Below are 24,724 nucleotides of genomic sequence, written 5' to 3'. Positions count from 1 at the left end.
AAAAAACTTTAATCCTCTTGCTCAGAAATGTCAAAGTTTTCTTCTTTGATCAGAGCTAATACTGCCCTCACTGACAGATAAGAAAGTGTCATTTTGATGAATTAAGGCATCATTTTTGTTGTGGATTAAGGAAAATGTAAGAGAGAAAGCCTTAAATGATAATATCTTTATTATGCTCTAATAGACTTTGTCTTGGCTCATCAGTCACACTGACTCGGGGATGCTGGTGTGCAAAGTTGCCTTGTGAAGCCTTACAGCTGCCGTGTCTAGTTTTTTTTATAAACAGACAAAGCTTAAGTTTATATTCAGTGTTTCTCACCAAAATGAATTGTGTGTGTCCTTGAGGTCTTTTTCAATGCATTTTCTTCCATATTTTCAAATTTTCAAATTTAATTTGGCAAATGTTTTATAGCTCTTTGGTTGGCTTTGTGAACCCTTCACACATATTCTCCATAACTGTGCAAAATGGCAATGGCAGTGGAATTGTGCACCAGAAAAGGACAATGAGCACATCAGCAAGATGATATTTCCTTTTAATTCTGAACACTGTTTCCAACTATGTATACAATATGTACAACAGACACTCCAGCTCACTGAGCTATTTACAATCTCAAAATACCACAAAGTGGTCTTGCAACCCTCAGACAGAGTTGGGAGCCATTACACCCTCCTGCATGCAGACACTTACGATGGCGTCACAGGTGACATTGTTTAAAGTATGTGAGGGTTCAATTTCCAGGGCTTAGAGAGTACATTGAAACTGAGCCCTTGTTTACATCTGTGTTTCCTAGCTTGCAGTCTTTGCATTTGCTGTCTTTACATGCTGCCGCCACCAATTGAGGATGATCTGAATGGTCCGGTTTTACAAAGTTTTACGTACTCACAAAACCCGCACTGGAACCGACCCATTACATGCAATAATCTCCAAGCCAAATGCAGCCCTGCCCCAACACAGCCCCTCACTTGTGTTTTTGGATAACTATCTGTCACCTGTTCTTCTGCAGCTGTGGATGTTTTTCCTCAGACTATGTTCATATAGCTTGCAGCCATTGAAACACTTTTTGGCACTTTTTACAAGCACCCGCTGACAATGTTATTCTCATAGTCTCTGATCCCACCAAATTTCTCCCAAACGTCTGACAAGGCCTTCAACAATGTATTGTTCACAATGTGGTAGTCATCACTGACTATTTTTGCGATTATGTCATGCATTTTGATGCAGTTTGCCCTGGCAGCTTGTCTCCATCCTACAAGGTTGTGTGTTATCAGTCCTGACAGTTGATAAGGCTTGATGATATTAGCCAGTTTATATGTTTAAAATACTGCATTCATTCATGATTTCTTCAGGAAAGAACAAACAAACAAACATTATTTTTCTGACCTGCTGCCGGCATGTATTTAGTTAAATTTTACCCATGCCTGTATCCATTTTGCCCATTACACAACTTTTTTTGACGGATACTCTGTACAAGACCCTGGAAAGGTGTGAAACTGGGAGCAGTTTATCTTGTTGGCCACACTCACACTTGATGCAAACAAATGCTGTGCATGTGTTTGAAACTTCCACAGGATACCTTTCAGTGTAGAAATATATCCTGATATGAGAACAATGTGTCTGTGTAGTAGCATCTAGTACTCTCAATAGCTTGAAATCTTGAAGTTTAAGTTATTGTCTGAAATAACTCAGCACCAAGTAGTATCGAGACTTCTCGAGTCAAATGATAGCTGCATTTGATCCTTTTCACACCCAAATCTATAAAAAATTAATGTTTGTATGGTAGCCAGTTACTACAATTGTTCAATTTAATGCATGGTTTGGTTAGGGTTGCAGCTACATACAATCTGTGGAGATGAAGTCGAGCATGGTGTATTTGACGGAGTTGGCACTTCTGCAGACTAAGATACGAGGCAATATGTTTGAAAGTATTGAAGTGAAAAGAGTATCAGATTAAGTACTCTACTGGTCTTGGTATCACTGTAAGAGTACTGGTACTGGTATCTAAATTTTTCAAATTATATCCAGCACTAGTAGTATCACATTACTTTTTCAAATAGTAAAAAAACCAGTATATTTCAGACCTTTAAACATGTCTCTCTCTCCTCTTCTTTCCTGTCTTGTCTTGTCTTCCACTCAGGCCACAGAACAATGGTAAATTCTGCTCAGGCTCCAGCCGTCTCAACCAGCTGTGTAACACTCGGCCGTGCCCTCTTAACACTGTGGACTTCCGGGCGCAGCAGTGTGCCGAGTATAACAGCAAGCCCTTCAGGGGCTGGTACTACAAGTGGAAGCCTTACACCAAAGTGGACGGTAAGTTTGGTCAGTTTATATAAGACCCAATATGTACGGTGTCTGTCCATTCATGGCCAGTAGTTGTTTTATGTTTAATGAATAATTTACCCTGAGGATATTTTGGGTGTATTTGTTCTGGCATCCGTCTTTGCAAGAGATTCTCTACCTTAAAAATACACCATACTTTCCCAGGATTATGCAGAATCCCCTTGATTTACTGTATTCTTGGCGCATAATGGACAGGAAAGAGAAATCTCATTGTTCAAAGAGCACAGTGCCACTAAATATATAGAGAGTTGCAGAATGCTGAGGGCAAGCTTTTTCTTGTCTTAATTCCGTCGATGTTTTACATTCTACACCCCGCTGTACTCTGCTAGTCCAAATCTCCTTCATAAAATGTTTCTGTAATGCCAACCTCTATTTACAGCTGCAATGATTAGGGCCAAAAAAGCTGGAGGAAACTATCACTCTGTGTAATGTGCATGGGAGACGTGTAGCCACCTGCACCCTTTGACACAGTGGGGATAGATTTAAAAAGGAAGCCTACAGGCCAGCTTTGTTACACAGAGAGAGGCAGAGGGAGAGTGCAGTGAAGGAGAGCAGTGCGTTTGGCCTCGTCCCAGCTCTATTTAAGCTGTTGATGAATGAGAGGTGATGTGGAGAGGAACAGATTCTGAACTGCCTTCTGGGACCTTGGGCCAAGTCACCTTCACCGTCATTTATTTTAATCAAAGACGGCTGCAGAGACTTGTCTGTGATAACTGATCTGAAATACAAAATAAACCTGCAGCCCCACAAGAACACCCCTGGGTGCGTTCATAGTCAGTTCCTGTCTTTTCCAATCCAGTCCCAGCAGGAGCTGCACATACTGTATGTGTAACAGGTTACGGTACAGTAGCAGCAGTGAATTCAAATTGACCAGGCCATGGAAGAAATCTGATGAAAAATTTCCACTTTTTACTGATGCTACATTTTTGTTGACACTAGTGTTATTGTATATGCTTGCATGTTCTGTGTGCAGATGAAGACATCTGTAAGCTGTACTGCATTGCAGAAGACTTTGACTTTTTCTTCGCCATGTCCAGCAAGGTCAAAGACGGCACCTCCTGCTCTGACAACAGAGGAGACGTCTGCATTGATGGAGTGTGTGAGGTATAGTATGGATTCACATTGCTTCTGGAAGAGGGTTGACCCGAACACCTCAAAGCTTCTACTGTTGCCATGGTAATCAACGTCCAAATCAGTATTTGAATGCTGAGTTGTTGCTTTATTGGTTTCACTGGTTCTCTGCAACAAAAATGAGAATAATTTAAAAAAAAGGGAAAAAGAGTGAGACATTGAGTTCATCTGTGGTGCTTTATTAGTCTCAAAAACCGCACACATAAAAAACAGGCATGTGCATGTGATATGAGCGCACAGAACGAGTAAAAAGGCATCCTTACAAGGGAACATTTCTGCGCCACATGCACAAATGTGGTCCAGCGAGCACAGGGCTGTGAGCGTGACGGCTTGATTCCATCAGGCAGGGCTGCATCGTGTTATGGTTGCGCCACGTCTACCTAAACTGATCGCTGCCATTCAAGACATTGCTTGTGATTCCACCAGCAGTGCCACAGCCTATCCCAGAAGCAGGTCTCCACTCCACTGCTCTGCAGTCTGTTTTTGATGCTGCATCAAGTTGCACAGAGCAGACTGAGAAGGCAGGGAGTGAGACACAGAAACAGTGTCGAGAAACCAGTCAATTTTCAAAATAAAAGACTATGTGCAGACACGTGATCATAAAAACAGAATAAAGAAACTATTTAATTACGTAGCCAATATAATATAAAGAGGACAAAATCAACTAAAGCAAGTAAATAAAATCAGGTGGGCAAAATGCTTTGCTTCTTAAAAGCTCCTGGTGGCATCTGCAGCTGTGTGTGAGGCAACCCTCCCTACATGCTTGCAACTGCAATTGCTCGCTGATAAAGATGGAATAGACAGAGGCTGATGTCTCCCCTACTGTCCTTGTCTCTCATTAGACAAATTATTACAGTATTAGCGAGGTATATAAGTAGATAATGAAGCTTAAAATATTCATGGACAAATCTTACTGAAGCTATGAACCCTTTAACTTTATTATATTGGCACTGAGGTCATTTTCTTTACATGACAGCTTATTGAAGCCATGAAGCTTTTTGTGCTTGACTGTCACAAAGTCGTAGGAGAGGCACAGGTAATGTGAGAATCAAGTAGCATAGTACAGTTTTGGAGGAATGACAAGGATTTGCAGTTCCAACACCTGGAAACTTGGAAAGAGTTCAAATGTTCATGAAATTTTGACCTGCTATGCTCATTTTTGTGCAGCGTTAAGTGTGATTCCAGTAGACATTTTGGGTGCGTTCACTTGCAAATAAGATGTTTAGATAATTGGGATAAACTGGGGTAGTGTTTAAAACCAGTCTAGATGTCAAAAGCAGTCACTTGTACTTGCAGTCCTTTAAGAAGTAATTCTTGCCAATAGGTCATCTAATTGCTTGTAGGATGCATGAGGGCATAAGAAAAAAAAGGTGCAGGTTATTTTGGCAAGTAAAAATGGATCCTGTGTATCCCAGCATGAATCTACATCAGCATATTTAATGCTAACATGTGTTAGCAGGTGTTAAATATCTGTCTTAATGAAGTGTAATGAGAGATGGAGAATTGGAGCTCTAATGTCTCAACTGTATTGCATATTCATCTTTTCCCTACGCTTCATGCTGCATTCATGGTCATATTGTCCTTATCATCCAGATGTCAGGTGAGGTAGTTATGTGAAGCACCAGATGTTGACAAAGATGGAATTAAAGTTACACCTGGATGAATACCGTCACAGTACATTAGTTTATTCCACTGACATGAGTACTTTTAGAAAAGCTGGTAATAAACTATATTTGTATTGACATCCTCTTAATTCCCCTTCTATCCACACTGATAGCATGTGTGTTTTTGTGTGCGTGCAGGCAGTTGGCTGTGACCAGATTCTGGGCTCCAGGGCCTCTCTGGATGCCTGTGGGGTCTGTAAAGGAGACAACTCAACTTGCAAGTTCTTCAAGGGCCAGTACACCCTTCAACACAGGGCTAATGGTAAGCTTTGTAGTCTGTCTCTATGTAAGGGAACATAAATGTTCAGTCATTGCAAGACAAAGAGACACATAAAGGGAAAATTTGGCATTTTCATGTGGATACCCAGTGTCTCATGTTGACGGTAAAGCGTGTGCTATATTGTCCAAGAAAACTTAATTGTCCTGCTTGGGGAGCTGTGAAGCAGTGCTCACATGTACCAGGAAGGCAAGCTTCTAACACACACTCCAATGTTGCTGTGTTATTACCACCCTAGTCTATAGCTATTACTTTGTTGGCCAAAACATAGCATTAGGTGACAAAAATACTCATCCAGCACACCCCCTGGCTACCCAGAGGTGGAAACTAGAAAGCTGAAATAGCCTGTAGTTCTTCCAACAACATCACTGTGACAACACTGGATGCAGGAAGAAGAACAGATTTTGCAGCTTTGTCAATATAGCACTCATTGAGGAATCTGTTGCTTCAGTTGACTACATCAACACTAGCTGGACATCCACAGGAAAAATGCCAAGAGACAGTTCACCCCGCAATCAAAAATACATATTTTCCCCCTTGCCTGTAGTGCTATTTTTCCATTTAGAGAGAGGTCTCTCTCTCAAATGTTAATGGGAATAAATGGCACTTGGCTCGCTTGTAGTGCTCAAAGTTCCAAAAAAAATCATTTGAAAAATTCAAAACCAGTGTCTCTTTCCAAAAATTATGACCCGCTTACTCAAGATAATCCACAAACCTTGTTGTTAGCAGTATCATGTCGGAACTATTTTCTTTCTACTAGAATAAACATAATTCCTACATGAAACTCACAACAACAAGGTGTCGTTTAGTCCCATTATATTGGATGAAAGGCAGACTCCTCTATGGCCGAAGTCTCTAAAACTCTGCAACTCACACCAAAAAAATCTAGATAGTTAAACTGCACTACAGGCCAGGGGAAAAAGTGTATTTTTGATTTTGGGGTGAACTGTCCCTTTAAATTTGGAAATGTTACTTATTATAGTTTTCAGCAGACAAACAAGAACAAAGACACATGTGTCCAGTTCTACGTTGTAATGGATTTACTTCATCCATGTGTAATACAACCAGATCAGAGACAAAGTTGAAAATATAAAAAGGTAGTGCAGGGATGGTGGTTTGTGACTGCATGGCTGGTTTGTGTGATGGATCATGGAATAAGAATTATCAAACAGCAATAAACAAATATCTTTATTCAGCATTAACTTTCCTTCCTTGTCTTTTTTGCTCCAGAGTACTACTCCATGGTAATAGTTCCAGCTGGGGCACGAAGTATTCGCATCCAGGAAATGGAGGTCTCCACCAGCTACCTGGCTGTCCGCTCCCTGAAGAGAAAATACTACCTGACCGGGGACTGGACTGTGGACTGGCCGGGGAAGTTTCACTTCGGTGGGACCGTGTTCGACTACCAGCGCTCTTTCAACAAGCCAGAGAGCCTGTATGCCGCTGGACCTACTAATGAGACGCTGGTGTTTGAAGTAAGCCGCCGCTGCCGGGTGATGTCCGTTTGTGGCAATTGACAGTGACAGGGTCCCTGGCAGAGCTGCCGCGCCGCTTTTTTCCTATGTCTGGATATGAATGGGCTTAGATGAAAAAAAGAAGTTTGGGTGGCAGGGAGAACAGGGGTGGTTGTAGCTGTCTGCAGTGCTTCTGTGGAGGATAAATTGTGTTTGGTGATTCGTTATGTCAGGGATGATCTGTGGATGGGTTGGTTGTGTGGAAGGCTTTAATCAGGAAAATCTACAGCTTTTTGGGGGGTTCAAACAGCCTGTCATGTTCAGATGAGTGACAGAGGAAAGGAATGAGAATTACTTTAAAAACAGCTTAAATGGTCAATTAACCCCGAAGACACTGTCAACACATTTCATTGGTACTATGTTGTTGCTGACGTTGATGTGCAAATGGTGTTTTAAGACAGAACGTGAAGTGAATTTTTCCCCGAACATTATTGGTTGCTGGAGTGTTTGTACAGCCTGTGTTTATTTGCCTCAAACAGCTAATGATCAACTGTACAGACGTCAGCTGTAGCTCGTTGGCAAAATATGCATTGACTGTGTGTGTGAAGTGTATGGTTGTGTAATTGTTTGTTCTTTATTTGGATCCCCATATCCTTCCAAAAAAGTGGTCACTAGTCTTCCTAGACTCCACACAAAAACAAAAATAGTAAAAAGAAAGCCAATTTAAAATCACACAGCATCAGTAAGACAAGTCTATAACAATCTATGTGAGATTCATCTTTTTGATTAGTTTTTGTTTTAGTGTTACAAGAACGCTGCCTTTTTTTCCTTTTTCCTTACATCTTTATGAATTTAAGTCAGAAAGTAAACACTTATTCTCCTTGACTCGTGCCACTTTTGGCTATATGCAATCATATACAACTTTTAAAATCAACTTTGCACTCTGAACACAGTTTAATGTTTCAGTGATATTCTTCATTGTCTTGGAGTGGCAGCAGACATTTTAGAGGCAGATATTTCAAGGGAGTTTTTACTTGCCACTGTTTCCTAGTGCTTGCTCATGGTGGGAATATGGATGAAACAGTGATGAAAATTTCCTATTGGTTAATAAACTTGTAACAACAATGGTGTTGGTAATTACACCAGACATTTTGAAGGAAAATATTTGAGCAACGATGCTCAGTGTACTTTGATCTTTAACATGAGATCTGTAGATCTTCCCCTTACTTTGGTTAAAACAAATGCAACAAAGAAGGCTGGTGTATTATTAAGTTTCAGGTTGCCAGGTCTATCACACATCCCCCACACTGGACCTCAGCAACTGCAGCGGACATCCACAGATGAGATGAGTAATGCTAATGTTAAGAACATGCTGGTTGCAAAGGCTGGCTTGGCCTTTCCATGCTAACCTTAGTTTTGTCAAATTAGCACCAGCTAATACCTTAATGGTTAAAGTTGAGCAACAAAATATTCACTTTTATGTCTGCCTGCACCCTACAAATATTTGGCATTCTAAGCCTCCATATAATTGCCCTTTTCAGTCTGTACAACCATATACAATATACAGTACAGAGCAGACACTTTAAGTTTATAACTGTCGTCATCTGACTAAGTATTGATAAAAATGAGATTATGGGACCATGGACAAGTAATGTAATTGTGTACGTCCAAACACAGTGTAACACTGGATGGTTAGGGTCTGAGTCAGTGTCTGGGTTAGGGTTATGTCTATATGGAAGGCGCCCTGAGGTCCCTGAGATAATTTCTGCTATGATTTGACACTATATAAATAAAAATGAATAAAACCAAAAATCTAAATGGCCAGATTCTAGTAAGGGTAAGGTTAAGTGAGAAAAGATGTTTGGTGTTTTTTTTTTTGTTTTTTTTTGTCGAACTCATCCTTTAAGTACTAGTAGAATGACACAGAGGACGATGTAGGCAACATGAAGAGGGAGATGCGGCACAATTAGTCTAACTCAGCCTTTGTGCCACTTTCACTATTCAGCTCAGTCTCACATGGCAGAAGCTCACCCCTTGTTTATATGCAGTTCAGCCTCTTGGTACTGCTGGCCCCAGTATAAGCACAGTCACGTGTTTGTCCATGTACACATACTCAAAGCCATGGCCCCTATGGCCACTGAGCTCAAAAGTGCTTTGTTGCAGCCATGTGATTCGAAGCTAACAGAGCGAGTAAAATCCCTGCGTCAACCACTCTTTAGAGGCAGGGATGAAAAGTATAAAATCAGATGGCTGCTTGGAGTGAGATGTTCTGCATACTAAAGGAAGTGATTTATGAGCTGATGGTACTTTTTTTGCCCTACGTTTGTAATCAGTGGCATGTCAGAAAGCAGAGCTTGGAGGGGAGGGCGAGTCTTTACCCGTCCTGAAGCAGCAGAATGTGATGCTGGACAGGCGTATCCTCCTGAGAGCAAAACTAATATTGGACAAGTGGCTGAGGCATTATCCTTATGACTCTGCAGGTTTAAGTGAATGGTGGTGGGATGTGTGGGATGTTCTTCCCACATAACTTTGTCAGCGAATGCATTTATTTTCTCTTGAACTCTGAACCCAGGCTGTGGAAACAGAAGTGGAAACCAGGTGAAGAGTAGACATTTGTTTTTTTTCTCTCCCTCCATTATGGGTGAAGTGTTAGTCATGTAAAAGCTAGTCTTCCCTCAGTCCCTTGGGCTACTGAAATACTGCGGTTAAAGCAGGAATGATTGGCCTGTAAATCCAGGAGGAATACCACTGTGATATTTCTAAAGTGCATGACTGGTCACTTGTTTGGCCATCAGGAAATGGCTGAGTGTTTTTGTAGCTATTTTAGAGATGAGACTTATGTTTGTGGGCAGTTTAGTGGAATAACTGCTGCAATTGGCATTTGAACAGCCCATTGTTGTTTCCTTCTACATGATGAATGCTTGTGGAGATGAAGACTAGTAACAACAATCTAATATTGTTATTCCCAGAAAAGGTAACAGGATAGATTTAGATGATATCTTTGCAATTTTGCTCTTACTTTTTTGCAAGTTGGCTAGGAGGCTTTCTGTCAGACAATCAGTTGACCCACTACGTTTCTTAAGACTGAAATATCTCAATAACTTTCACATTCTACTGAATTTGCTGATCCACTGAGTTTTCCTATAGAGCCATAAGCAGGTCACAATTTTCACTTATTCTGGTAAATATCTCAACATCTACTAGATGGATTAGCACAAAGCACCAAAGTACCACTGTAGCCTCACAGAGGTACGAGCACGGATGTGGACTCTTAAGTTGAGTTTCCATCAAACACTTTCAGTATAGTAACCTAACCCACTGCCTACAGTATTCTAACCATAGTCTGTGTTGTTAACAGGGCTTTGTGGCTAACCTCTTTCACCTTTTCAGCAGTTAGGAAACAATTGTGGAGACTTTTCTTGGTCTTGTGAAACTGCAGGATTTATTAACTGACACACTGTAACCTATACTGTACATTTACTGCCAGTTTGACAGCTTAGTCTTAACATTTTCCTTTGCTCCACGCACATACACCGTAAATCTTCTGGTGCTCACTCCTGCTCAATCACACTCTCTCTGCTCACACACGTTTTGTGTTTTTTTCTGCTGGCCAAGACGACTCTGGCTGCTTCAAATCTGTCCATTCCATGGGGTGCAGTGTTTTAACTCTTGGAACAGAGGGGTAACAAAAAAAAACCCAGACTGGAATGGTTCTGTTAGTACCATCTACATCTTTTGCCAAAGTAAATGTGAAAATAACCATTTTAGTGTGTAACAAACTGAACTTAACTGAACTGGACTGCTTGGTGGAAACACGGCTTTAGTCTCGTTGTACTTTTGGCTTTTGTTCATGTTGGTAATAAGATGGTTCTCAACAAGTTGACTGCTGAGATGTGGGAATGCTTAAACCTCAAAGGGTGCAATAAACATGAGCAGTCAGATGCTGACAATCGCACAGCTTTTAGAGAAGCCAACAAGTTAGTCAAGTACTGAAGAGAAACTCAAAGTGAAAGGTATAATTGTGCCTCAGAAATACAGACCAACATCTTGGTTCAAGTTTGAGCTGCGGACTTTAGTGTAGTTGTTCATGCAGATAGATTTCCTTTACAATGAAAGATCATTAGGGACACTTCACTTCATTTGGGGTTTTACTTAATATGGCTAAACTAATGGTTTGCTTACAGCCAATTATCAGACCATTTGTGTTTCTTGCCCTGTCATACTTCATGGTAGGGATGTCACCACAGTCCCACCGCTTAGTTTGGTGTGATTAGTTTTATCATCACCAAATTAGAGACCAGGACCCAAGTTGTAATAACCTTAAATATTCTTAATAAAAAGAAGGGACTTTACAAAGTCTGGTGGTGCTCTTCCTGCTTGTCCATGTGTCCCAGTCATACATCTGTCCAGCAGAGCACTCAGCGGTAGCATGCTGCTGATCTGCAGATGACATGAGCATAATCTCTATAAGTATGTCCTGTAATTACAAAAAGGAGAAAGAGGTTGATAGAGAGAGAAGGATAGGGAGCGGGGGGAGAGTGAGATTAAAAGATTAAGAATTCTGCAATTGAACTCTTTGGATGTGAGAAGTTAAGGTCAGGGCACAGGGACTTTAACTGCAAATGAAAAGAGCCAAATGAGTCGGGGGGTTTTTTCACTGCTGATCTTCATCTGTTTCACACATTCTACTTAACTGGCGCTGTCACAGAAAAACTGAGAGAGTACACGGGGGAGGGTATATGCACCGATCACTCCCAGACCCTTACTCAGCTTGAAACACTCAAAGAAAAACAAATGTTGAAGAGTGTGAGAGTCAACTGTGACAAGGTCTTCACATCTGCACAGCTGCTCAGCTGGTAGGGGGGAATGAAGGAGAAGGGGAAGCTAACAAGAGGAGGAGGAGGGAACAGACATAACATATGGCCAAAGTCTCAGTGGATACCAAACAGGGTTATTCCCCCTGATTTGACATTCTTGTGGTATGGCGAGGCGGGGTCATGCCAGTGCATGGCAAAGCATTGTGGGTCCACAAGTGAGATTGATATCTGTGTCTGCCACATGCTAATTCATCATCATCTCATATGACTTGATGAGTGGTGTGGTGGTCGGGTTGTGAAAACCAAGACACTCTGTGGTCTGATGTTGTTGCGCTGCAAGAAGACAGACTCACATCAATCAGATGACATAAACCTCAACCGAAAGAACAGATGAAGATATTTACAGCCGTATTAGAAAGTAAAAGTCATTCAGGGACTGCAAACATTTGCTATTAATAAATATTTCTCCAAAGATCCAAAAAAAGATGAGTATTTAAATCAAGTGAGCACAGTGTAGGACTATTTCACTGCCATGTAACTTTTAATGCCTACATTTATTTCCATGTCAAGTTTGATCACTCAGAAATTCAATTTTATCTGAATAGCATCAGATCATCTCAGATGATCTCAGGGCGCTTCTCACATAGAATAGATACACACCATAGTCTTTATATTATAACCTGATAGTTCCCACCAAGAGCAAGGAATAAGGCAGTTGTGGTGAGGTAAAGTTCCTTTTAACGAGCAAAAACATCTGAGGATCCAGACTGTTTTTAATATTTTAACTGTATAACTGCAGTGCCCTTTGAGTTGTTGCCAATTTGAGTGTATGGCCATTCATAATCCATGCCCATTTGGATTTGGATTGCTTGGACCCAGGGGTCCAGTGCAGCCTTGTTGAGAATTACTCATTCGATTGATTTCACATTCAACACTGCTCTTGATTGGGCACTCAGCAGTACACCCCCCATGTGTGACATCCATTGGATGAACAGTTCTCGAGATATGTTAACGATTTTTACACATACATACAGACAGGCAGATTCCAGATTCCTTTGTGGCCTGTAAAGGCTCGCTGCAGACATATGTGAAAACATGCTTGACTCAGTCCGCAGAGCCCTGAGGCACAGAGACCTGTTTATTCAAAGTTCATTAATATCGAATGTGCGTGTCCAAATTGCACCACATTTCACACCCCATGTACTTGGGTCCCCAGCAATACGCCCACCACATGTGAAACAGATCGGATGAGCAGTTCTCGAGATATGTAAAAAAACATACCGACAAATAGACACAGATTCCTTCTTTTATTTGAGTTATTATTTAAGCACTCTATAAATACTTGATATGTTTACTGATGGTACTTTGTGTTGACAGTCCAGATAAGGCTCATTTTTTTGCTGTCTGTAGAGTTTTGGTAGATTTATATGTGCTGTGACAGTATTTTGCTGCTGTTTGTAGTTTGCTTGGACTACCAAAGAATTCAGAAAAGCCGAATGAGTTTTAGTTTGTAATATGGATAGACTGGATATTAGTCTGTGTTCTTGTTTGGGTGTTGGTTGTCAGTCAGGCTTGAGCTTTGGCTGCTGTTAACCCAAACTGAGGAACGGGTTTGGATATGTCTGAAAGAACTGAAAGTTAGCTTTTTATCCGGCAGACAATGGTAATGCTGTGGCTGGATGGGTGTATTCAACATTTCGGATGGCTTAGGAAAGGAAGATCAATTATTTACAAAGTTTCAAGGCTTCAGGGGTGTATACAGTAGGTCGTCTATGAAAGGGATTATAAAAAAATCCTACTGAATGTTGTTTTTATAGCTGCTGGTTCACATCATTGGTGGTTGTTTAGAGGAGAAGAAGGAATGTTGGTAAGAGTTGGTCTGCTTGGATAAGTACAAAGTCCCAGTGTGGTTAGTGGTAGCAGTTGTTTCATGGCAGTGGGTTTGGGTTTGGTTGGAGTGGGTAGCGTCAGCAGAGGAAGTGTGGGTGTTAAAGTGTCGCCAGTTCATAATATACCGTTTAGTAAAGTCGGGGACCACAATTTCATCATTTTAGGCTAGAGGTCCTCAAGTTGAGGGGTCATATGTTCATGACATGTTGATACTAGAGTGTTTTAGGGGAAGAGAGGTAGAATTCTAATAAGACCTTGGGTTTTTGCATCTTGAGGCTTAATAGACAAAATTTGGGGGTTTAAGTTTAAATTTGAAAAGATCTGGAGTATTAGCAACTGATAGTGACATACTGTGGTTCTTTTTTTGGAGAAGAATGGATAGGGCTTTATGTGCCAGATATGAAATAAAGCAGACCTTTGGATACAGTGTCTATTATCAGCATTTGGTGTTGTGACCTGAATCAAACCATAATCTATTTCTTGCACTTGGATGAACTTGGTTTCAGAATTAAATAGAATTTTCTTATCAGAGCACAATGATATGCACAGCAGGTTTTAGCATCAGTGTCTAATTCAGTGTGAAGCTTTTGCTGGGCTTTGAGTGACAACCATACAGAAAACAGGTAACATGAGCAGACAAGCTTGTTTTATTTCAGGGGTTTTTAAATAGAATTGGAACCAATCCGATCCAGTATTGGTATCAGGTGCTGATACTGACATGATTCACTCATATCAGACACGTAACTGATCCATGAACCGATCCAGATTCTGCTTCTTTTACAGTTCATATTAGGGCTGGGCAATATAATGATATCATATTGTGATAGATTGTTGGATATTGTTATATGGATCGTGCATCTCTATTTTAAAAAATCTGACGTGTACATAACTAACTCCTGACTATTTTTGGAACACTGTCATACACCTGTAACTTACGTCTCAGCTGTTTGCAACATGCAGACGTGTTTGTCCGACACTAGACAGCAACTTGCTCTTGCTACACATGGAACAGTTAACATGTAACACAGGATGATTGGTCCAGTCAGTGGAAGCACCCTGGGGCTGTTGAATGTGGATCAAACCCAGGAGGCTCTTGGCTTCCTAAGTTGGATGGTTGATGGTAGATTCTTGTGCTTTAGGATATACCCCAAAGAAAACACACTTGTCAGAGCTCATTGTTACAGATATTGATAGACTTGATATGCTTGTCAGGCATTGGAATGGCTGTTGGACTTAATACAGTTTGCCAAATGGATTGAGGATTAATACCCACCCAAAATGAACTAAACCGAGGTGGGCTGTGCAATGTTTTCAAATGGTTTAAAATGACACACTATAAGCTGACTATGTAAAATCACCTCAAACTAAATTCTTCACCATGGCAGTGAATCCTCACAGGGTTGCTGTAATGATAGCCTGATGCTTCTCCTGTAATGGGTATGTCTGCTTTCGTTCATCCGTTAGTCTCTGCTTGACTTGAATGTCCAAATAAATCTCAGAAATAGAAAAAGGTAACTGAGACTCACCAGCCAGTATAAAGGATGTGGTCAATATAAACTAACTCTTGAAAGAAAATGGAAATTGCCTCTCACATACGCATTGCGCTGTCCAAAAATGACCTTATAATGGTGTGGTCAGCCAGTTTGGAGAAGAGATGGAACAATGCAGTCCTTCCTAGAGCTTTGTGGTTAATGAGTAGTAGATCTAACAGCTCAGTGGGACCTAAATGACCTGAATTAGGCAGCCACGTTGGCAGTGGTATTACCTTCAGTCTTGAGCATTGAAATCCATTTGTTTCTTTTCCTCGTTCACTGCGCTTTTGTCATGCCTTTTCTACCAATACAGGTGAAATTAGACAATTTGTGATTTATTTGTTATTCTATATTTGTCTCAAAATTTGGCTCAGACAGAGGGTATGCATCACACTGCTTGTAGACTTTTTTTAATTGTTATTTATTGTAAACTTTGTTTGAAAAGAGACCAGTGTGTCCTCACTTCCTCCAGAAGTGCTGAAACGATTAATTAACTGCCAAACATTTGCTGTTGTCAGCCTCTCAAATGTGAAGATGGGCTGTTTTTCTTTTCTGTTTTCTGTTTCTGTTTTCTATTTTAATATAATTCTAAATGACATATCTTTTGGTTTTCAACTGTCTGTCAGGTAGAACAAGCTATTTTAAGATGTCACCTTGCCCTCTAGACTAGGCACTTTTTAAATATGACAAACCAATGTGACCCAATTTAGGTTGTAACAACAGATCTTGGAAAGAGTTGTATGGAATAACCATTCCTGACCTTTTTACTGCCATTTGTGCGTCACCTTGTATCTTGACATATTTTATTGAAATCATACATATTTTATATACTTCATGAATGAGAAATAAATGTATTTAGGCTAGGTTAAAGGGCCATGTTATTATTTTTATTTCCTATCATCAGGAAAAAAAATATCTAACATTTTACCCTGCTTCATAAATGAGATAAAATGAGCACATTTTGGCAGAATTAACAGGTTCTTAATTTTTTGTCTCATTGGTAAAATAATAGACACATTATAAATCTTAAATTTGATGAATTTCTTCCATAGTCTTTTACTTATTTGGTGACCCGTATAAAATCTCCTGTGACCCACCTGTGGGTCCCGACTCTAGACTCATCTCAGACTGAATCGTAAACTTGTTGCCCTTCACTTCCATCCTCAGAGAATCAGTCAACTCAATGGAGATGGCAGATCTGAAGGTCTGGACCAAGGCTAGCAATTTTCATTACTTCCAACATTTTCTAAATAAACCAGTGAATTATAAAGTTGAAAATTAGTGATTTATCAATAATGTAAATAGTGAAAGAGAAAATCAGTAAGAACACTAACAATCACCCCTGAAGTGGTCTCTACCAGAAGCCTCTCTTGGCTGTAATTGTTGACCCTTTGTATGCGGGTATACACCGCTGTTCCAGATGAAAGATGACCAACATGAAAGAAACATGACAACATTTTTTGCATCAGCTGTCGCTCCAAAAAGGTGGTGCTAGGTCGCACTATGAAAGCGTTTCAAAGATGACCTGAGATAGCCTCGGACAAAACTCTAGCAGTGTCAGAAGTTGACGATAACCATCTAACAAAGTGACGGCTGCTATGATCTGTCTACTAACCAACTAATAAGAATGCAAGACGTGCATGTTTATGTATGCATTTTAGCATACATAAGCATACTTAGCATACTGCAAATACTTAACATCATCTCAAGCTCTCTTTGCAAAATAGGCACCCCAAGTCAGCCTCCTTTCCCTCACCACAACCAGGTCAACATTCTCCTCCTCCACATAAATACCAACATAGCAAGGTCTTGATTCTTGCTTAACTTCATTGTTTACCACTATAGTAGTGCAGATGGGCGATAACGTTTTCTTAACTTGCTTCGTAGAGACAGTGGGTGTGACCCTCATGTTGTCTACACACATTAAATACATGTGACACCTTTCTGATTTGCTGTGTTCTACAAACATTAAACTTGATGAACACCCAAGTTCATTAGATCCATGTCGCACAGTAAATTTAAGAGATTAAGACTGCTGAAATCTTAATCTTAAAATCTTAATCAGTCTGTGGGGAGCTTTAAAATCTTCTGTTGTACCTAACTACCTAACTTAACTGTACCTATACCTAACTGGAAGCCTGAAGATTTGGGGAAGGAAGGTCCCTTACATTTGCTGGGAAACAGCTGTTGTAATGGATGACTCCCAGTTTAATGTGTAGATTAGAAAATGTTAATGTAAAATGGGGTGGTGAGTAAAGGTTAAAAGACTAAATATATTCATACATTTGACTTGCTGTGTCCTTTCTTGACAGATCCTTCTGCAGGGGAAGAACCCAGGCGTGGTGTGGGAGTACACCCTGCCTCGCACTGAGAGGAAGCCCGACTACAGCTGGGGTGTGGTGCGCTCGGACTGCTCTGCTCCCTGTGCTGGAGGTGAGACTGCGTGTCTGTATTGGTATGCAGGCCTGTAGCCTACATGTTTGTCTGAGTGATGAAACTAGAAGAACTCTGTGTGTTTATGTGTTCTTTCCATGAATTGACCATTTTCCAAACCAATTAATTGAACAATTTTCCAATCATAATGACATACAATACACAGCAAGCCTGTATGGAGTATATAAAGAGTTTGGAGGATGGTGTCCTTTGTTGTCTAGCCTTTCCAAAGCCAAAAACACAAGAAGGTGTTTATGTGCTCTGTGCTTAAGGTGCAGTCATAAGCCTATATGACTGTTACTTGAGATAAATTTACATTTACCAAACACATCTACCGCCCCTCATCTTAAAAGCTTTTTTCGCCTGTTAGTGAAAATATATTTTTTGAAAATACGTACAATTCTGTAAAATAGGTAGGAAAACAGGGTTACATTAGAATGAAATGAATGACATGAACAATGCTGTTTCTTCAGCTGCAAAGAATCATGATGTTTTTCCCATGATTTACAGCTTTATCACTCAACCTTTTAGCATGATACCACGTAGCCGTCAAGTGCATATTTAACACCCGTTTTATAAGATTCATTTTAAAACAGAACAGCTGGAAACAAAAGTCAGAGGGTGATGGCATTTTTAACCAAGTCATGGAGTATAATATTATCTTAATTAGTTATCCAACTTCAGCTCCTCCAGAATCCTCCAGTGGAACAGGAAGGTTGACTGTTCTCAGCTAGAAATGAGATCCCTCTTTTTGTCTCTCTCTCAGCAGGAAAACAAGTACCTGTTTCAACATTTTTTAAGCAGAAAAAAATGTAGTTTATTTTGGTCACATTTATGTCAAAGCAAGCGAGGAGGCTAACATTTCTATGTGTCTGCGCCAGTGACAGCCATGTCCAGAAGCATTAGGTTTTTGGGTTGTCTGTTCTTCTGTCGCATTCATATGAATGTGACATCTTAAGAATTCCTTGGGGGAATTACCTAAAACTGGGCAAAAATGTTCGCTTGGACTCAAGGGTAAACTGATTAGAATTAGGTGGTCAAAGCTCAAAGGTCACGGTCACTGTGGCATCCAGTCCATCCCATTTCTGTCAACGTGATATCTCAAGAACACCTGGAAGGAATTTATTCAAACAAAAGTCCACTTGGATTCAAGAATAAACTGATTAGAATTTGGTGGTCAAAGGCCACTGTGACCTCACAAAACACATTTTTGGCTTTAACTCAAGCACTGATATGGTCGCTAGAAGAGGTCACTCAATAGACAGCACATCCCAGCAGGCAACAGATGGTGAAGCACCTACTGCAATGCCAGCACAGCTGCCAGATGCAACCAGCAGAGATTTTCAAAGTTCCACCAAAATTAACATGACCCCCAAATACACCGAAACAAGATTTCAAACTGTAGCAGTTGCCGATCAGTTCTCACTATACATGTATGATTCCAGTGAATAATGTGCTGTGAGAAACATGCTGTCTTCACTTAGAGACTATTTTTGCAGAGGAGTGCAGAGGACTGATAGAGAACTGAACATTATGTCACAGTGAAGTTGACCTTTGACCTTATGAATATAAAGTGTCATCACCTCATAATTTTTCCCTATTAGAGATTTGTGTGTAATTTTTGTCATAGTTGTCATATCAATTTTTGAGGTACAGCCAAAAATGTGTGAGCTCACCATGACCTTGACCTTTGACCTCTGACCACCAAAATCTAATCAGTTCATCTTTGAACCCAAGGGAACATGTGCCAAGTTTGAAGAAATTCCCCCAGGCATTCTTGAGATATCACCTTCACAATAATTGGATGGCCTGGAAACCTAATGCCTCATAACATAATAATCATTAAAAAATGTTTTTTTCGAGCTTTTTTAAGATTTCTGAATCACAGAGTCAGTCATGAATGTGCACAAAATATTAGACTGACACTCACATACACAGAGGCAACTGCATGATCCCCTCCAGGATAATAATTGTTACAAAATTAGGATAAAACAATGAATGATAAATGACAGTGATATACAATTCTAGTTTTACCATGAAGGACATGTGAGCAGTATGTTCTTCATTGTGCTGCGGAAGTAAAATTGTAAAATGAAATAACTTTAATTTGGTAAAATATCACCAAAAAATCCCAACAATAATTAAATATTTTGAGTGTTAAATCTGCTGCTAGTATCACTGTAAACTGTGTGCTAAAGGAAAGCTTGACAGGTGAAACAACAGTAAATAAGGGAGTGGGATAGAATACTGTGATAGAAATCAGTTGTGTATTTGATGTGCATATGTGCCAGATATTATCTGTGCATTTGCCTGTTTCTTTGTGTATGTGTGTGTGCGTATGTGTGTATTTCTGCTGTCCACTGTGGTCCAGGAAGTGTGTTAAGGCAAATGAAAAGCACCTTTGTCAACTGAGAAGTTCAGACTGTTGATCCCAAAAGACACATGGCAACCCCCTGCTCACTTGTCAGTGGATGGCTGAGAAGTGTGTGTGTGTGTGTGTGATCCTTGTGGCTGCACTCTTTATTTGCCTCAAGCTCTCTCCTTTCTCTCCTCCTGTTTCTCCATCAGGTCGTATCTCCACCAAGGCGATCTGTCTGCAGGACCTTAAGGTTCAAGTCAACTCCACCATGTGTAATCCCCAAACCAGACCGACACTGGGCTCCCATCTCTGCAACACACAGCCCTGCCCTGCATAGTAAGTGCTGCTGGGTGTGTGTGTGTGTGTGTGTGTGTGTGTGTGGGTCTGGGCATTTCTTCATGTACTGTTGGCTGTGGGATATGTGGCCAGTGTCTTAATGTTGCCAAATTTTCAGGAACCTTAGGCGCTGTTTTTATTATAGAGACACACACACAAACACACACACACACACACACACACACACACACACTGTGGTTGAGCAGTCTAGAGGTTGCCTGTGGTCCATTTGCTGTGGTCAGCCACCACTCTGTTCTCCTCCTCTCTCTGTCCTCATCTCTTCTCTGCCCACTCTCTAATTTTTCACTTTTTTCCATTTTCCTTCTTTAGAAAACACATGAATGGTCTCACTATCTGCTGTCTTCTTGCATCAGTCTATCAAGGACACTTGATTTAAAAAGGCATTATTTTCATCGCGGTTCACTTGTTCAAAAGAAATTGAACCCTGTCCCAGCTTTGTCTTCCACTGAGGTCAGAAAACTGCTCTATAGCACTGAGGTCACTAAGGTCGTGTCCTTAGTAATATTTCTGTGTATCTGTGAATTAACACATATTGGATGTGTGAAATCACTCAATGTTGGATTTCTAAGGACAATTCTAATATTTTCAGATGAAAAGGGAAAGCAACTTTATTTGTCACGCATATTTTAACAACAAGGCAATTCAAAGAACTTTACATGTAACATAAAAAAAGCATCAAGACAAAGTGTAAAAGGAACATAAAAGCAGTATAAAAAATACATTTCAACACAATTAAATGAGTTGAATAGAAACTAAAAATACAATAAAACAGGAAAGTAAAAGTTCCAGCGTAGTTTAAGATAGAAGATACATTAAGAAGGAAGATATATTTAATAAAAAATAAGACTGAACTGTTAAGTTTCATCTTAGTCTTCCCTTGCAAGCAATTAGGAGAACCTACAGTAGCTGAGAAACCCTATCTAGAGCCAGTGTTTGGTTTGCCTGTTCTGGGCTACTGCTACTGTGGTGCAACATAGCGGCCTTCATGGAAGAGGATCCCTGCCCTCCATAGATACAAATGGCTCATTTTAAGGTAATAAAAACACGATTCACAAAGTGATTATAAGCTAATGAAAACATACTTATGAATATTATATTTCTTCTCTGTCACACTCTGCCAATAACCCCCCCCTTAATTTTACACACACAAATTATTTATGTATTTTGACTTTCCCATCAGCCTCAGCTATACTTTGTGTTTAGTGCTAATTCACAAATACTTACATGCTAACACACAAAGCTAAAATCTGAACATGGTAAATATATTACGTGCTAAACATCAGCTTGTTAACGTCGTCATTATGAGGATGTTAGCATGCTTACATTAGCATATAGCTCAAAGCACTTCACTGCCCAAGTACAGGGTTAGGGGGTGTGTCTACCACTGTGATTTTTCCTGCGTATTTTAATTATTTGAGGGCAGAGTATATTTACACTGTATAAATGGCAGCAGTGTAATGTTGTGGCAAACATCTATTCTGCACTGAGCGCTGCACATTTGCCGTTTTTTTCTGACTGCAGAGTGAATTTGGTAAAACACTGCACTTGTCACTTTTTTACACAGCAGCGCAATAACAGTGGAAAAGGGGGCAAGACAAATACAAAAAATTGTGTCCTACCTTTGAACCAAAGGATGGTACTCGCTCACCCACAAAATCTCATGAACCCACATTCACTGGCATGCCTGTCCTTTCTCCCTACGTGCATCAGTCGTCCTTTCATCCAGAGCAAGGGCCAAAGCAAGTACTGTACATTATGCCAAGACTTTTGTACTGCATATTTGTTGATAACAGATGATCTGTGAAATGATAAATTAACTGTTACTTCCACAGATATTCCATATCATAGCAACCAATCTGTCTCAGCTGAAAAAATGCTGCACCTCCAAAGCGCTCTGAAGGCTCATTTATGTCCCATAAAATGATGTAACCGTCACTGCCCACATACTTCCATGAGTTCTTTACACTGGCATGGAAGCAGTAAATCCTCTAGAGGATACTGTTCAGAGTCAAAAGTTTCCTAAAGAAAAAGGAGATTCAAAAGTTTCTGACACCAACAAACATGGTGACGTGGAATGAGGCTATAATAATGTACCTCTGGAGAGAGAGGCAAAAGCGGTGGCGGCGTTTTAGACAGTGATGGTCTGTGTAGAGATTAAATACTATGCCACAATTGAACTGCTTTGACACATCCTGTGGTCGCACCTCGGCTATTGGCTATACTGCTACGCTGCCCCTGCAGCTGGCAGTGGGACTGCACCATTTCCTCTGTATCCATAACGTGCACAAAATATATATATATATGTAATATATAAATACAGACTGAAGGCTCTGTCTGTATCCATGTATCTAATGTTAAGCATACATGAGCCTTAAAGCACTCAGCTTGAAAGAAAACACTTTGGTGGACATGGCCCGTTAGTCTTGCTTTTAAATACCTAGAATTTTTACAGAGTTTGATTGTTGGGTGGTGAAACATTTCTTTCAGTGGGTCTGTTTGGGAATTTGGACTTGTGAACTCAGTATTACTAAAATCCTGGCTACAGCCCTGTCATTCCCTGTCTAAAACAAGGTCCAACCACTTAATTGTTTTTGTCATGAACTAAATACAAGATGATGTTTCCAAGTCTGGAATAGACCTTTTACTAAGGCAACCCTTGAGAGTAAGAAAGAAAAAGAGAAAAATAAAGACAAGGCAAAAGAGACAGAAGGAGACATCAAAGCCAGGCTGCTTTCAGTGCATATTATCCTTCTCAAAAATTCTCAGCCCAAAGCTTCTTGACTTTCTCTGTGGCAAAATCACGCCCATGATTTATCTCCCGTCGTCTAGACATTGTGCTTAATGGCATGCATTTTTAAAGGACAGTGGGCATTCAGGGACTCGTGCAGAAAGCAAAAGGAGGAAACCAGGCTAAAGTGCAGTGGAGTAACAAGTTGAAACAGCACTGGATAAATGGCTTCTCTCCTATGTAGGCCTTCGGCTGAGGGAACTGGAGCTAGCTTGATTTACAGCACTGCTCCAAAGTACAGGCAGGGAACCGTGTCTTGGGTTCAGAGAGAGTACACACACGCACACACACGCACACACACACACACACAGGGCGGCATGCACACTTACAGTTCATATGCACACACACATTTTCCAAATATATGACGCAGAAATAATGTATTTCAGATCCAAACCACGAGGTAAAAATAGAAATACAAGCTGTTTCTGTTTGATGTTAATGATGTTGTCATTTTGTCCACCATTAGCCATGCCACAACAAGCCCAGACTGAACTTTCTCCTGTGTCAGGGGGTTGAACAAGCCAGACTAGCTATCGGTTACACCTCCAACATACAGCCTCTGTTTCTCTCTAAGTTTCCCACCACCCGAGAGGGCATTTCCTGCCCCTAATCTCGGGCATACCATTTCTCTTATCTTGGTGAAAGGTATTAAACAGCCTCGCTGCATGTCCCGACCTCCCTCCCACTTTTATTTGAGTGCAGAAAATGGTACAGGCCGGATAAATAACATCAGTGTGCTTGTCCAGTCAGGGAAATAAAGCAGTGTTTGACACCCGTGGATCTTATTATACAGTAGCTGACACCATTTCTCAGCTGGTTGTGCGTCCGGGCCAATTTATGGGCGCTGCACAGGAAGAGGGTCGAGTTGAGTGAGCGGCATGAAAGCTTTAATGACTGCATTAAGACCTCCAGGATGTATGGGCATGCATTCAAGAGCCCAGCAGAGAAAAGAAAAATTGACAATGAGGTGGGATGCATGTGTGTGTGTGAGTGTGAGTGTGTGTGTGTGTGTGTCTGACAGGAGGGGGGAATGTAAAAAGTGCCTGCTTATCTCTGCAGCGTGTATCTCGGGTGCTGACAGGCCTATCCATGTTTTATTGTGCAGAGACGGCGGGATTCCCACGGGGCCCGGCCAGTCTAGCCATGCAGAGCCAGTCAAAACCACCCCCCTCCACGCCCTCGCCCCTTTCACTACCATCTTTCCCCCTTTCGCTTTAAACCTTCATACTGCTGTTAGCCTGTCAGGGAAAACGGGGGATGCTCCACCGTGGTGTATAGCAGCAGTTTCTGAACATAAAAGAAGGATGCGAGGAGAATTTTAAGAAGCCAGTTCCATCTTCCTGCCCAGCGTGCAGTTAGCAAGAGATATGCTCATATCTCATAGATTTTCTTAAAAGTCTTTTTTTTTTTTTTTTTTGCTTTCTCCACAGCACAGCCCCCATCCCCACCTCCCTCTGCCTCTCCATCTTCTCTTCCTCTGTAGCTCCATCTCTGCTGTGTCTCTTGGCAGAGGCCATCTGTACAGTCACTTAGCTCAGGTTGGGGATTTCTCTGTGCATCACGCAGCGGGATACGTAGACACATCAAAGTGAGACATGTTGTACCTGTGCCAGAAGATGTGCAGAAAAATAGAGACAAAAGATGGATGCACAGGATACTGACCAGGGCCTGTATTTATCAGACT

The 24,724-nt window shown here is 40.8% G+C and overlaps 1 protein-coding gene across 1 annotated transcript in view; it reads left to right on the top strand.

The window, feature by feature from the left end:
• adamts18 (ADAM metallopeptidase with thrombospondin type 1 motif, 18) overlaps nucleotides 1-24,724 on the top strand; it is an 82,628-nt gene that overhangs the window by 43,864 nt on the left and 14,040 nt on the right. Inside the window, exons 13-18 of the mRNA XM_084721273.1 lie at nucleotides 2,136-2,308; nucleotides 3,312-3,442; nucleotides 5,272-5,395; nucleotides 6,641-6,885; nucleotides 17,416-17,536; nucleotides 20,105-20,231. Of these exons, the coding sequence (XP_084577399.1) occupies nucleotides 2,136-2,308; nucleotides 3,312-3,442; nucleotides 5,272-5,395; nucleotides 6,641-6,885; nucleotides 17,416-17,536; nucleotides 20,105-20,231 (921 nt within the window). The remainder of the gene's footprint in view (nucleotides 1-2,135; nucleotides 2,309-3,311; nucleotides 3,443-5,271; nucleotides 5,396-6,640; nucleotides 6,886-17,415; nucleotides 17,537-20,104; nucleotides 20,232-24,724) is intronic.

The sequence above is a fragment of the Lutjanus erythropterus genome, chromosome 1, assembly GCF_056507025.1.
Source record: "Lutjanus erythropterus isolate fLutEry1 chromosome 1, fLutEry1.hap2, whole genome shotgun sequence".
In the NCBI taxonomy this organism is placed as follows: Eukaryota; Metazoa; Chordata; class Actinopteri; order Lutjaniformes; family Lutjanidae; genus Lutjanus; species Lutjanus erythropterus.
The sequence above is the reverse complement of the archived record's forward strand: the minus strand, read 5'-3'. Positions and strand labels throughout refer to the sequence as shown.